Below are 16138 nucleotides of genomic sequence, written 5' to 3'. Positions count from 1 at the left end.
AGTACTACAGGCTTCTTTCATTGTAATTTTGCAACTGAAATGTTTGCATGAATATTCATATGCATTGAAGAAGGTTTTGGTCCATCTGCATGTTTAGTTTGTTTCTCACACCATTCCTTATGCACGGGAATGTATCATATGTTGAATGGTTCTCCTAAATAAAAAAAACTTAAGAAATCTTGAAGTGCAAAGTGTATTTGCAGAATTATATCAAAGAGTGAAATTCAAGTTAAAGTAGCATGTGGGAGTGTAGTTTGTGCCCATAAACCATAATTTAAAATAATATTTTTATTTCAATAAGCATAATTAGACTTGCCTTTTAATCTACCATAACAGTACTAAAAGTGTTGCTGTCAAAATAAGGTTATTTCTTAAGAGATTTACTGGGGTTGTCAGTTCCATCTTGTTGAGTTTTGTGACTCTTGATAAAGTTCCTTTGCCATGAAGCAAATAAATTGTTGACACATCTGCCTTGTTCTGCAGGCTTGTAATCCTAAATATGAAGACTTTGACAAGACTGGCTCTATATGTGCCAGTGAGAACATCAATAATACTCTGACACAATACCGGTGGCTTGTAAGTGCACCCACTGGTCCTGATGGTGTGACTAGCCCCATGAAAGAGGTTGACTTTGATACCTTCTTCACTTCCTCCAAGATGATTACACTTGACTCCATTTACTTTCAAGCCGGTTCTCGTGTCCAGTGTGCAGCTCGTGCTGTGAACTCAGATGGGAATGAGGGTCTTGAGCTTATGAGCCCTATTGTAACTATAAGCACATCAGAAGGTAAGACATCATCACCTATTGCAAAACCCCTAGAACTCTTTTGGATCCCAAATTCCATCCTAATAAAATCTAATTACATGATCCGGTGTTTTAACATTGTGGTCTCAACTTTTCTGCTGTTGTTCACAGAGGTGGTGCAAAAACTCTCTTCTTAACACGGCAGAGAATTGCATATAGAAAATAGTTTTCACCTTTGCTAGGTCTCCAAATCTTTAAATCGTTATCCACACAGGAAAGTTGTATGTTCAGGAGAACAATATATAATGTGCACTGCAATTAGTGAAACCTGGTTTCTGTTGGCTTTTGAATTCAACTGTGGTAATGTTGCAGTACAATCCTAGCTCCTGCTAGACATCAGAGAACCCACATGGGAGTGCTAATATGAATGACTAGCCAGAAGAAAAGCTTTGTTCATCATTCAGGCCTCAATGGACACCTCATATCCAGATGAGTAATGCCCAGTGCAATTGCTCACCACCCACTGACTGATGCCCAGCCCATTCCCAGCTAGTGATCCCAGAGGAGGGGAAATCCCAAAACCTCAATCCTGGAAGAGAGCTAGCTAGCTTCCCAGCCAACCCTCTTCTATATACTGAGCATGACGTTGTATGATACAGAATATTCCATTGGCCAATTTGGGTCTGTTGCTCTGGCCATGCTCCCTCCCAGCTTCTTGTGTGCCTACATAATGGCAGGACATGGGGATTTGAAAAGTCCTTGATTTCTTAGCAACAGCTAAAAACATCAGTATATTATAAACATTCTTCTCATACCAAATCCCATACTGAATCCAAAACATAGCACTATTCTATCTACTAAGAAAAATTAGCTCTATCCCAGCCAAAACCAGGACATTCTTAGAGTACCTTGTGATCCTTTGGCCTTCACATAACAATGTGCTATGATCCTTGTGGCCAGAATGCAGACACTTCTGCACTGAACTGTGCAACTAGAAGTTGCATGTATCTCAGATCATATGATTACAAAACCAATCTTCTAGTCCTACAAACCAGGCCTAATACTAGAACAGATTGAACTAACCCTGGAAAGAATTGCCAAAATAAATTGTAGATTCTCCTTTCTTGGAGAAATTTAAAAATTCCACTGATACAACTTTGAAGCTGGCTCTGCTTTGACCACATCATTTCTAGAGATCCTTTGACACAATTATTCTAACTCCATTTTGGTCACATAATGGAACAGGGGGGGTCATAGAGTGCTATGAAGACATATATAGATCCACACCCCAATCCAATGCCAAAACCAACTGAACACTGATCAGATATCTTCTGTAAAGCTCTGTATGTGCTTAAGAGTGTAGAGGGTGGGATGAATCAAAGCATATACCTCTGAGGACCTCTGTAAGAAAGTATGACACTTGACACTGACTTTGCAAGGCTGGCCGACGCATGCAACCAAAATATACAGGTGCAGTATTATCAGCTGGTTTTGAAAATGTGGTCCAGTTGATCAAGTAGTGATTTCTGTTTGAATCCTCTTTTTCATAAATTCCTGTTCAAACCTCTGGTAAATGCTGCTCCAAGTGTTTACCTGTCATTCAAGAAAATTGTTGTTTTGGAAACTTGTACAGTGGAAAAAAGTGCATCTAAATAGTTCAAAGGAAAGTATAGATAAAGTTTGTTTCTATTTTTCCCATTAGGGAAACTGGACATAAAGTTTCTTTCTATTTTTCCCATTAGGTCTTTGTCAACCTCGTATGTCAGGAGTAGTTGGAGCAGAACCATTCTCTGCCAAATTGCGCTATACGGGCCCAGAAGATCCTGATTATGCCAATCTCATCAAACTGACAGTCACAATGCCACATATTGATGGTATGATAAAATCAGCTGTGGAGTTGAGAGAATTTATACAAGGTGTTATCTGAGCTATTTTATCGGTTACGTTGTAGCCAAAATAATAATAAAATCTTTTAACACGTATGACCAGTGAAAAATGTGATGAATGGACAAGTGCAGTGTGCAACAAGATGCATAAAATACTGTATTGATAGTAGTCTTTCATGTGAAGATTAAGTGTTTTCAGATTAATTGTATAGTTTACATAAATTGGGCTAGACTTACACTTTGTAAAACTTCTTTGAAGTGTGTAGAGATATACCAAAGAATTTATTTGTTAAAAAATATAAAGCCATTTAATTACTATGTGCTTCGAAAAAAATCACACAAAATACTGATTGAAAAATATTTTGGAGATTTAGAAATATTTTCTTTAGCATTTCACAGTAAAAAAAAAAAAAACATATTTACAGTGGATAACATTGTAATACACACTTAGCATATCAACTTTCTTTGAATTCTAAAGTACATTAATTGCTGTAAAAACAAAATACAGAAGCCCTGTATAACATGCTTAGCGTTTGACAAATTTTGGTTAAATTAAGCATCTCTGACCACTGGCTCTACTTTGAGCACAGAATTTCTAGAGATCCTTTGACACAATTATTCTAACTACATTTTGGTCACTAATGGAACAGGAGGTTCACAGAGTACTACAACGACATATATAGGTCCCCACCCCAATCCAGTGCCAAAACCAACCAAACACTGATCAGGTATCTTCCATAAAGCTCTGTGTGTCCTTAAGAGGGTGGAGGGCCGGACGAATTAAAGCATATGCCTCTGAGGGCCTCTGTAAGAAAGTGTTGCACTTGACGCTGACTTTGCAGTTATGGCTGACGCATGCAACTGAAATGTACAGGTGCAGTATCACTTTAGTTAAAGTGCTATAAATCCATGTTTTTTAGGCATGCTCCCTGTTATTTCTACAAGAGAGCTCTCCAACTTTGAGCTGACACTTAGCCCTGATGGAACTAGAGTTGGAAACCATAAATGCTCCAACCTCTTGGATTACACAGAAGTGAAGACCCACCATGGTTTCTTAACTGATGCTACCAAAAATTCAGATGTGATTGGAGAGACCATTCCCTATCAATACAGCCCAATAATTAGAGGCTTCAATACCTTACGCTTCTACCGCAATCTGAATCTGGAAGCCTGTTTATGGGAGTTTGTTAGCTATTATGACATGTCCGAGCTCCTCACAGATTGTGGAGGCACCATTGGGACAGATGGACAGGTAGGAAACTAACTTGATTTTGTACTGTGTTCTTAAAATGAAAGATTTCCCTTATAATGCATCTATGCTAGTAGAAATGAGTGGGTTTAGAATTTATTTAGTTGAAAAGCGTTCTTTTCTTTCTTAACAAGAAATAACTTCCCCTAAGTCCAGTTTATTTCTTAAAGCTATCAATATACATTAAATACTAAGAGGCTATCTGTGAAATCCTTGTCTGACTGAAACTAAGGAAATAATTTAGTTTGAATGAAATTTGCTATGATTCTTTCCCAATACAGTTCTGAAGTATTTTAGGACAAACCAATCCCACTTTTATTGCATAGTGCACCACCTTAGTCTTTTCTTACAATGAAAGCCTTCTAAAGGATTGCCTTTAGCATATTGATAGTACTGGGCTATTTAGTGTTAGTCATGGTGCATCTTAAAAAAAAGTTTTTAAAAATTGTGAAGAGCCTTCTTGCTGATAACAGTGGTCTGCAGTGTCCTACCAGCTGCTTGACTTGTTTACTGGGTAACAAGACCCAACAGTGCAGACAGCACAGTGGTCTCTCATTGTCCAGCAGAAAATTCCTTGGTCAGAAGCAAAGAGAAGCTGCCAGTATGGAATGGCTGAAGAAGAGAGCTGTGAAAGTGATTGAGGAGTTAAAACAAAGAGATTTGAGAAATCTTCAGGTGTCCTTTGGAAAATTATTTCTAGAAATCCATAGTAATGTGGAAGCAAAAGTATGCAGGATTTTTTCTGGTGCAGTGACAGTGAAGTTAATCCCTAGGTCTTCCTTCTATAACTACTACATAAGCCTGTCTGATCCCACTCAAGCTCTGGGGCACAAAAGCTGTAGCTATGAAGATATAGCTGTAACTATATCAATCCTTTATGACAGAGAAAAGTCTCTTTGATCCTATAGGCTGGAAGAAAGAGTGGAAATGCAGTACCTCATTTCAGAGATGTCCATCCACAGCATGACAGCTGTGTGGTAAAGCTAACTCACTTTTCTGGCTCACTAGCCTCCCCTGAGGAAAAGATGAGGTCACTGTGTGAAATGACTATAATCTCTCTGCTTTTTAACAGGTGTTAATTTTGCCAGGGACCCATCTGCTTATCAGACCTCTGTAGACTTACATGCACAAATTCTTACTTTGTCAGTCCCAAATGGCATGAGGCCTTAACAGATGAGAAAAATGTGTCATTGCCCAAAGAAACCTATGGGCCTGTGCAACAACAAACCTATTTTACTACTAGAAGCATAGGTGCCAATGGACATATAAATACCTAATCGGATAAGCTGATTTTTCTCTCTTTTTTTTTTTTTTTTTTTTTTTAATATTTACATTCCTAAATACTTACATTACTATACTTACGTTCTATGAGTGTCCACAGGTTATCATATGGTCAATTTGCTGGACAAGAAATTGCACCAGACTCTCTTAAGCCCTTGGTTAAATTCCTAGCATTCTGCCCCTTTTAACCAGAGATTATATACTGTATAAGACCAGCACAAAATGGAGCTTCTGCCCTTCTTAGATACAAAATCCTTGATGGATGTGTCATCTCGGTGTTCTGTTGTGAGTTGTGGTTCCTTGTCTCTTACAGAGACCAGTTCAAAGTGTCTGCCTTGATGGTGGAAGGTCACTGTTGGTGTATCTGCTTGGGGTTGCCCTCCACTACAAGCAGATGCTCCTACAGGTACATTCCACTGGAACTATGAGCCTGTCAGAGGGAAGGGGAGGACATGCAAGTGTGGGATGTAAACCTTACACAAGATAAAAATGACAGCAGTCTTCACTGTTCTTAGAATTATTTCATTTCTTCAACCCTCCATGCCTCTATCTCCTTATGCCCATGCAACATGCAACTATATACTCTAATTTCCCACCCAACACATAAGCACACACACTTGCCAAGCAGCTGTAGCTCCAGTCCTGTGACCTATGCAAGCCACTTCTCCCACAGTGAAAAGGAAGACCTAGCGTGAATGCTTTCCATTTCAAATACTTGTGTCCTTTAAATAAAAGGCTGAATATCTGTTTTAGACAAATGTGTTTCTAAATAAAACCTACATATGTCTATATGCATATATACAGAGGAGAAAATAAGCACCATTCCAATATTTAGGTAAGTGAAAAGAACCTGTATATTCAGTTCTGGAGGACATACATAAATGGTAATGTGGCCAAGGAAGAAAGATGTACTTGCTTTAAGCTCTAGAAGCGTTATGAACTTTAGGTAAGACCCCTCATTTAAAAGCAGAGAGGGATGAACATGAGCTATGAGAGCCATGAAACTGCAGCTGAAGTCATCCTTTAGTGCCTTGTAGGTTATGGCTGAAAGGTTACGGTGTGTTAAGTGAAATATCAAGCTGAATTACTTCTAGCAGTGAAGCATTGCCTCACAGCCAGTATGCGCTTCACTGCCCTCCCTGTTTCCCCCACCTCCATTTAATTCTTCTCCAAGTTTGGTCTTTATCTTCACATGACCCCGTCCAGCTGAGAGGGGAGGCAGTCAGGGCCCTATCTCTGTGGTTGTCACCATTGTTATTTTTTTCTCCTTCATTGAACAATTAATAATCCTCCTCTGTGAGAGGAAGGCTGGCAGCTATTGTTTTAACCATGTTTTTTTAGCACATGAAGGACACTTGAGTTCTATTATACAGACAGAACAGATAAATAACAGAAACACTCTTACCACATCCTGCTATCACGGCAAGTTTAACAGCTTGAATTTACCAGATACTTTGGCTAGATCTTTAAGCTCAAAATTTTGTTTCTTGATTCTAGCTCTCCAGTACCTGTATGGTCAAACAAAGGTAGCACTGTTGATTCAGACAGAGAGATTTCACAGAATCGACTGACAATATCTTGCATGATGTGGGCCTTCACTTTATGGGAACTCCTCCTGTGGTAGGGAAAGAAGAGCTTCAGTCAGCAAGAAGTGAGGTGGGAGACCTGCAGCTGGTGTAGTTCTTCTGGCAGTGCTCCTGGTGTTTGCTTCAGGCTGCAGCTGTCTTAGCCAGTTCCCATGAACTTATGAACTGTCATAATACATACAGAGAAGGTCTTAGTTTTCTTTTTTTTTCTTGGAGGCCTTTTGCTTGTGACCCATTCTCTTTTTCAATTACTCTGTGCATGACCAAACCCTGTGTGAGTTAGATGCAGCACTTGCTTCAGTATACAGCTTGACACTTTGTTCCTGGGGTCTGCCTATATTCACCACGTCTGAAAAATCAGGCATTTATGTATCTGTGGATTTAGATGTGCAGCTTAAGGAACTTATATTTTAAAATAAAGACCTACTCGTCTTTAAATAGAACTAATTCATTTGGATTATAGTTCTGTTCTGATTAAATTAGGGTCAGCTTTGATGATTACCAGCAACAGTTTTCTTTTGGATAACCTGCAGTCAGAGCCTAAAATTCAGTGTCTTTCTTTGGATATGTACAGGCATTAAAAATGTGGAACTCACCTACTTGAGGGTTGTTTTCCTTTATTAGGTAATTAATAAAGGTTGGATGTTACTTCATGGGGACATTTTAAGAGTCGAGTACTATGGACATCTCACATTCTCAAGACCCAGGTGCTAGAACAATGACATACATTCATGAAAGGAAATTTAAAAATGAAACAGTTTAAACCAAGCAAGTGACTAGCCTTTAGTAAAGCATATATTGAAGAGTTGGCCTAGACTTCTTTGTTAGAGCGTGAAGTATCATTTGATCTCATTTCCTACTGTTATAACTGTTTGCTGTAGCCAAACAGTTTGGCATCTGAAGGCTTCTGTGTGGTTCTGGCCAAGTATTTATGTGTGGATGTTGCTTTCCCTAGTTCCAGTCCATTGCCAGACTTGGCATAAAGAAGCAGGGAAATTACCATTCAAACAAATCTTAACAACAACTAGTTAAGCAAGTCTTTGACAGAAAAAAGAAGGTGTAGAACATATATTAAAATACTTGAACATATAGATTGATACCTTGAAGCTACTGTACTTGAGTACAGCTGAGCAGGTTTTTTTGTTCTCTAACAAAAACAGTATTTCTGGCTAAACCTGAAAATATGTTCAGTTCCCATTTATGGTACACATGTTATGGCACTGAGTGTTTGTAAATCCCATGTGAAAACAGATTTAAAAATCACTAATGTATTGCCACAGCTTATATGAGGCAGCTTGCAGAGGTTTTTTATTACACAGAAACAGTATATTTCCAGTTTTACTAGTTCAGGTTTTACCAAAATCATACTTTAAGGGGAAAAGTCAGCTTTTCTGGAAATCTCACTAGATATTGTAAAATGCAAATAGGCAGAAATGTCTATTTTCAGGTTTTTTATGTTCAGTTCAGCTGCCACAGTCAAGTTTAAGAAAACCCCACAACTTCTATTCCCTTGACATGAAAGCTTACTGTCAAACCTTTTTTTTTTTTTTTTTTTCCCAGCTGCAAACACATGTATTTAGTAAGCTCTGTGAAGAAAAAACTGTACTATAAAGTTAATGCACCAGCTGTGTAACAAAGTCAGGGGTTAAATCTTTCAAGGAGCTGGCATTTCAAGGCTGTATTGCATTCTCCTCTCCATTCAAACTTCTTTAAACAAACGTGCTTTGCATTTCACCTGTGACCTACCTGGCTGCATGCCTTCTTGGGGCCAAATCTTAGCTTTATCATGTTGGTATTTTGTAAACAGTTAATTGATAACATTGTTGAACTTGTGTGACTGAAATTCACAGACACAGCAAGTAAATGCAATAGAAAATGAGGTTTAGGGTAATTTGCAGGACAAAAATACAATTTTAATTAAAAGTTTGTTTCATTGGGATATACAATGTCAAACATGAACTTGTGTTATTTCTAACTTCTAATTCTGATTTTATCAGTGCTAACAGTGCATGCACACACACTGCCAAGTTCTGCCCTCTGGAAATGTAAGACAGATAAATAAAACAAAAATGTAGAACAGAGTCCATGCCCCAAAGCCTTAACTGAAAATATTTTTTGTTTTAAATAAAACTTGTTACATAACAGATTATCAAACTAATTATGTTTTTTCAGATAATGAAAGTTGACAGTTTACATCAGAAAGGTCAACAAAAGAAGAACACCTATAGAAACTCTCATTAATATTTCCTAAGTCTTAAATGGGAATTGTCAAAATTGTCCAAAAAAAGACCTTATTCTCTGTGATAGATCTTGAAAAGAAAATGTATTAAACTCTACTTCTTATATCAATGTCCAGTATAAATGGTATTCTTCCCTCACACACAAGAATTTTGAGATGTGCTATTTGAATGATGTGTGATCTACATTTTTTCAGATATTAACTGTAAGAATCTCTTCCCTGCTTGGAACAATTCTAGTATTCTATTTTCTCAGCTTCTCCAGACCTGTCATTGTCACAGAGTATTACACACTATTTCCTCAGTTCAGTTGAAGTGTAGCTGTAGTTTATCTCTCTCTCCTGGTATCAAAAGGCTAAAAGTCACACCCACTTATTATTGTTTAAAATTAATGTTAATGAATATAATTTTGTCAGTACAACTGCTAAAATCTCCTGTGCATAGGATGCATAGACAGATAATGCACCTGTTCTGTCTCTCCACAGCCGTTAAGCTGATTCTACACTTACACAGCTCTAAGTTACTGTTTTGGTTTCATCAGTGTCACATTGAGATAAAATATGAACAGCTGGCTGCTTTCAATAGGTTTTGCAGGCAGTGCTGGGAAATAAAGATAACTCAATGGAAAGAATGTTTTCTCATGTTTGACTAAACAGCATTACTAAGAGGGCTAGAGAAGTAAGACTCCTCCATCTGTGCAACACATTCCATCAACTCATTTGTTGGGGGGCTCTGCTCGCTTTGACACAGTTTTCCTCTGAAGTTGATTTCCTCTTTATTTTAGTTTTATTATATCAAAAATATCCTCTGTATTTCATGTATCATGCCTTGAGATTTTTCTTTTCTGCCTACTGAAGAAGAGGCAGTTTTCCCCTCGTGGCACTTCCCTTTACAGCAAGAAAGGAGAGGGCCTTGTAGTTTTAATTTACTGTTAAGAGAGAAAGAACTATTTATTCAGTAGTTCTCTGGCTATCAGTAGTGTAGATTTTCCTCCACACCTGCAGATCCATGAGTGCCTGAAGAAGAGGGTGTGTGTGTAAAAACTCAATCAGCTGGTTTAGCAAGAACTTCCTCTCCCTACATGCCATGAACCACACTTAAGAGCAGCTATATTAATAGAATCACATAGACATCCCTAAGTATACGAATAAATTCCCAGGCTGGGGCAAGCAACCCTGCTTCCCAGACATCTCTTAAGGATTTTGCTAAAAGAAAAGAACCTTCTTAATTCTAGAGTCCTATAAATGGAGACAATTATTTGACACCATGGTTTCGGATTTTCCCACAGAGCAGTGGTAACGTATGGCAAAGGAGCAGTGTTACAGGCAGACTTGCCCCAGAAGGGATCCTACTGCTAGATTTCCACCAATACAAATGAGCTCACTAACACTATGCTCCCATTGAATGGAGGCAAGAAAACCCTAAAATGTGGCTTAAAAAACCCTTTAATGGATTGCTTTATGTACAGCATATGTGAAGAGCCAATGATACCTTGTACTTGAAAATCAAGGAAAGCTTTGAAAGAAGGAGTTTTTTCACTTGAGGGAGCATAAGATACTGAGATAGAAGGGGTTTTGTGGATCACTCTGTCCAGGCTTAACTCTGTGTAATGTAGTTCCAACACTAGTAAACAATCTAAAAACTAATAGGATTTCATGGCCTCACTATTCTTGTTGAATGCCACCACAATGAGGGCTAGTAATTCTTCTGATTTCTAGGCTGTATTTGTCATGACCATCTTATGCCCACTTGTTCCCATCTTTCATCATCAGTGGCCCTTCTCCACTGTTCATCACCTGATGTGTATAGAGAGCATTCTTATTCCCTCTCAGCCTTTGTTTTACTAGGCTAAACAATCTGGCTATTTTTGTCTCTTTGCATTAGTTTTGCCAATCCTGTGATTATGCTGATTTCTTTTTCTACAGTCTACAATGCAAATTAGGCTTTTTCAAGCATGGGTGATCAAAGCTTTTCCAGATCAGCTCTCACTAGTGCTCTGTATAATGGCATGCATGCTTCTAATTTCCACCCCATTCTTCAGTTTATCTTAGGATCATATCGCATGGAGAGGGTAGGAAGGTCATAGTTATGGTGTGATCAACTCACATACCAAAAATTTTTCCCCTCTATTGTTTCTAACCAATGTCTTCCATTTCTACCAGAAATCTCTGTCACTAGTTTCTATTACCTTACACTTTATGCTATAAAATTTCATCTCACTTCTATTATTCTAGTTCTCAAGGTCATTAAATTCTCCCTGTGTGATATTCCAGTCCTCCACTACATTATCATTAGGCGTTATGTATGCTTTTTTTCAAGAGGATAGTGGACATCTATTAAATCTTCTTCCACATACCTTTGTCTCTTCCTCTTAAGCAAACTGGATTTCAGATCTTTGACTTCAGAGTCTAATTCTTACTGTACCACGTGCAGATGTAGAACAAAAACACACAGAGAAAAGCCAACATAGTTTGTCTGGGATGACTTTTCAATAGTAACACTTTTGTTATACTACCAAATGTATTCAGTTCTTGATACTGTTCCAGAAAATTACAAATGTTCAAGGTTACTCCTGAATCAAAGGCAAATCATAATGCACTGTAGAGTTGCATCATAGCTATGTTTTTTTTGATAGAAGTGAGAATTCTGTGGTTTTATTTGGGCAAATTTAGCAAATCCATGTCTGAAATAATTGCTCAGATATCCATGCAGGTATCCCAAAGATAAATTTGCAACTTAAATACGACTAAAGAATAACTTTCTAACTTCCATTTGTCATCCAATAGATATAGAGAAGAAACCCTTTTTTTGTTCCAAATAGTTCTTGATAGTGTTTATTTAAAACCAACAAAGAAGCATTAAATACAAAATTATCTATAATAGTAGCATCTCATATTAACTACCAGGCTGCTTTACTGCATGATAGTGTGTATTTTCAGACTGTTTACTATCTAAATGCTAGCACATTTTATGGAACAATGGAAACAATGTAAGTGGAAAGGGTTTTGGTAGAACAGTGTGTAGATCAAGGAGTGTCACGTGTGAAAGTGAGTTGTGGCAACTACAAACATTTGCCATAATGAACTCCTTAATTCAGAGTATTTAGTCAGAGCAGGCAGAATATCTGTGGTTTCATAGCATTACTAAAAGTTTTGTCTGTCATTTGGAAATGTAAAGCAACTGTAAGGTAATGGACATTCAGCTCCTTGACATGCCACTGGGTGAACCCAGAAACAGTTTGATTTTTACACAACTTGTAAAGTTCTTTGTATGTTGGGGATTTTTAATAGTGCAAAACAGTCTCTAGAAGCTTGTAAGGTAATCACTTCAGGGAAATGTTCAGATGTACACATTTACATATGGAATTTCTATTGGAAGTAAATGAGAGTTCAACACCATTTATGCCTTTGAAAAGTGTCCCACTGGGAAATGATCTCAATGACTTTTCTTCTACGTTTTCCTAAGATATGTAGAAGATACGTAGCATTTCCTACGATGCTAAAGGCATCTGGATTGCACATTTCTAATCAACGAGATGTGAATGAAAAAGTATTTCTAACAAAACATAAATGCAAAGTCGCTTCAGAAAGGTTTGGATCCATGTATCTTGTAAGAGCTATTTTAAGAGCTGACAGTTTACTGACGCTGTTCTTCTTGCCTTTTTTCATCAAAATATATAGAAAGAATATGTTAATTCTCTGACTGATAATAATTAAATATAGTGCTATTGTTTTGTACAATATACGCATAAAGGGTCTATTTTTAAATCTGTATCAACTTGCATATTATTTTTACTTCTTCCAGACAGTGATAAACAGTATGTTCTGTGTGTTTGCATGCAGTATGTTAGCTACTACCATGCAGAAAGAAAGAAATATTTCCAGAGATACTAAGTACCATCCAAGGACTCAGTCTTGCAATGACATCTGAGCAAATTCAGGGTCTTCCAGAAGAGCTTCTTAGAGGATAGTACTGTAAGAATGAAAGCGAAAGAGTCGGTTAAGGCAAAAGATAGAGCAAATACAAAAGGATATTTGAAAAAATCCTAAAGCCTTCATTTGTAGCCATATTGTTTATATACTTAAAAAACCTAAACAAAAATGATGTGTCAAAATTGAGGGGTGTATGTTTTATCAGAACACATATTCAGTTTGAAATACAAAAATGGAACTTGAAGGAATGTCATACAAGGAGCGGCTAAGGGAACTGTGGTTTTTTAGTCTGGAGAAGAGGAGGCTGAGAGGAGACCTCATCGCCCTCTACAGCTCCCTGAAAGGAGGGTGCAGAGAGCTGGGGATGAGTCTCTTTAACCAAGTAGTAAGTGATAGGACAAGAGGGAATGGCCTCAAAACCCAGGGAAGGTTTAGCCTGGATATTAGGAAGCATTTCTTTCCAGAAGGGGTTGTTGGGCATTGGAATGGGCTGCCCAGGGAGGTGGTGGAGTCCCCATCCCTGGAGGTGTTTAAGAGTCGGGTCGACATAGCGCTGAGGGATATGGTGTATTTGGGAACTGTCAGTGCTGGGTTGATGATTGGACTGGATGATCTTCAAGGTATTTTCCAACCTAGACAATTCTGTGATTTTGTAATTCAGCTGAAATCCATTGAAATGTGGTGGTTTGCACTTCATCTGTAATTTGCAAAATGAAAGAATTTGTTTCAGTCACAATATTTATTTCGAGTTCTGTTTTCTCTTTCTCTTTGTTTCAGATTGCCTGTGCAATGCCACCTTTCATGACCACTAACCTAAATAAGTAATTTTTTCTTTTTATAGGTTCTCAACCTAGTACAGTCCTATGTCACGCTGAGAGTCCCCTTATACGTCTCTTATGTTTTCCACTCACCAGTGGGTGTGGGAGGCTGGCAGCATTTCGACCTCCAGTCAGAGCTCCGGCTGACTTTTGTGTATGACACTGCCATCCTGTGGAAGGATGGGATCGGTAGCCCACCTGAAGCAGAGCTCCAAGGTGAGTGTTGGATTTCTTGCCATCGAATGTGAGTTCTTTTACTAAGAGTGTAATTTGCACACAGTAGGATGATTTTTCAGTTATTCAAATACACACACACACACACAAAAAAAAAGTATATAATTTCTTATCAGTTACAAACAATCTGTCATTTTCTAGCACTCACAGTTCTCTGCTGCGGTGTTTATAAAAACCATGTAAAGTTGACATCAGTTCTTTTATTGCAAAGAAAGATAGTTGTCTTGCTGTGTTTTAAGTACACATGCAAAACTTAACACATTTATTTCTACTCAGAACCTCAAGGTTCACTATGTATTCATATTCTGTTACCACACAAGATGTTTGCACTTTAATGAAAAAAAGAAACTTTTCTGTGATACCATTTTCTTCTGGCCCTGAATGTACAGTTTCAGAAACTTGATATTTTGAAAACATGAATTATGAAACATTCAAAAGATACAGAAATATATAATGGGTATACTAGCCTGTCCTATGTGTTAGAGTAGTAAACTGTGAAACATTCTTTAAATGTCATAGATACTGTCAGTGAATGTTTGTGACTATAATTAGTCATTAAATCAAGCTCTATCATTACAGAATTTACCTTTGCAGAGAGGTTTTGGGTTTTTTTTTAAATAGTGGCATACAGTTGTCTGTGAAAGATTAAAATCTATAGTTACACCTATATGCTGCTTTGTTCTATTTATGCAAATTTACTTAGTTTTTCCTAACATTAAGCTTCAGGTGTTCCATATCTGTCCCAACCTAAGAGAGAATACAGACACTCACTCCAGTGAACAGAAAAACATTTTTTGTTTCTGCAAACTGTATATGACCTACAGGAGTCATTGCTATGCAATTTCTATCCTCATGTTAAGAGCAGCAAATGAGGAGTGGCAAGGGGGGATCTACAGTGCATTAAGAATGAAGCACATGTCATGCCATGCCTAAAGAGTAAGCCACATGCCACAAATTGTATGATGTACTAGTCACTGAACAGCGATCAATCTAATCTTCAGTCTCTGTAGTTATGTGGTATGTCTAACGCCACCATTTTCCTTTCTTTGATGCTTCAATTTTTCATTTCTCTGTTTAAGAAGCTGATGGCCAGGTCTTTGGAGATGCTGAACACTGGCAGCTCCCTTTGAAAACAGCCAGCACAAAACACATGATAAACACAGTGAGGTAGTGGAGGGTAGACTCCCAACATAGCCCAATCTGATTTGGGAAGTATTTTCCTACTCCACAGCCTTGTACAATGAGCAGCTGTTTTTCTGGGCCAGGAGGGGTTACCTAGTTTCCAATTTATTTCTGTACTTCTGGATCCATATAATTGTTCTACATAAATTCTACATAAAATTGTAAAGCAGTCAAGGTCTTCTAAAGCCATAATTCATACACATATATCTTTCTAATGTACCAGTACATATGATTGGTACAGGTGATTTTATATGGGTGGTATACATTCACATTGGTGAGTGTGTTAGGTTTCTGACACATTCATGGAGGAACATTCATGCTCCTGGTAAGCAGAATGGTGGCACATCACTGGCTGGCTGTAAGGGAGCACTGGAAGAAACACCTGAACTCTGAAGCTTTGCAGAACTCTAGAGAAAAAGAGACTTGGCTGCAAGCTACAGCAATAAACCACTTGTGGTGTACAACCAAGACCTTATAACCGGAAATTAGGAAACGTTTGGCCCATGTTTTGGGTCAGTTTCATGCCAGAAATCACCATCAATGCAAAGCCTGTCAGAATGAGTTCATGGATTCAAGCACCCTCAAGGAGATTGCCACGGAAGCCACAAACAATGCTGATGGGTGTCTTGGGACAATAGATAGGGAGGCACTGGTAAAGAGTATCTCTGAAGCAGCTTTCACTGATAGGCGCCAGCTTGAATACCCGATGAAAACAAAAGTGTTCTTCTTTCTATAGAACCCCCTAGCAACATTCTGTTGCCTGAAGACAAACTGTGCTGTGGACTTTCCTCAGCCTACTAGAGTGACTATGGGTCCATGATAACATGTAAAGCCTTGACTTTGCAGGGAGGTTATGTATGTGCTTTGGAAAGCTGAGGCATTGTGAAAACTCTAGGCCCCACTGTGTAAATTCCTGTTTGAGAAAATCTTGAGTCAACCCAAAAGGCACGAGCAGGCCCTCTCCCAAACAACTGACATGCCAAGGGGA

General features: G+C 38.2%; 1 protein-coding gene across 1 annotated transcript in view; it reads left to right on the top strand.

Moving 5' to 3' along the window:
* The window catches only part of FREM2 (FRAS1 related extracellular matrix 2), a 146809-nt gene that overhangs the window by 119234 nt on the left and 11437 nt on the right, over positions 1-16138 (top strand). The window contains exons 14-17 of the mRNA XM_074913776.1: positions 484-787; positions 2488-2619; positions 3552-3883; positions 13758-13950. Coding sequence (XP_074769877.1) covers positions 484-787; positions 2488-2619; positions 3552-3883; positions 13758-13950 — 961 coding nt within the window. The remainder of the gene's footprint in view (positions 1-483; positions 788-2487; positions 2620-3551; positions 3884-13757; positions 13951-16138) is intronic.

The sequence above is a fragment of the Athene noctua genome, chromosome 1, assembly GCF_965140245.1.
Source record: "Athene noctua chromosome 1, bAthNoc1.hap1.1, whole genome shotgun sequence".
Classification (NCBI taxonomy): domain Eukaryota; kingdom Metazoa; phylum Chordata; class Aves; order Strigiformes; family Strigidae; genus Athene; species Athene noctua.
Note: the sequence above shows the minus strand (reverse complement) of the source record. Positions and strands in the feature narration are given on the sequence as shown.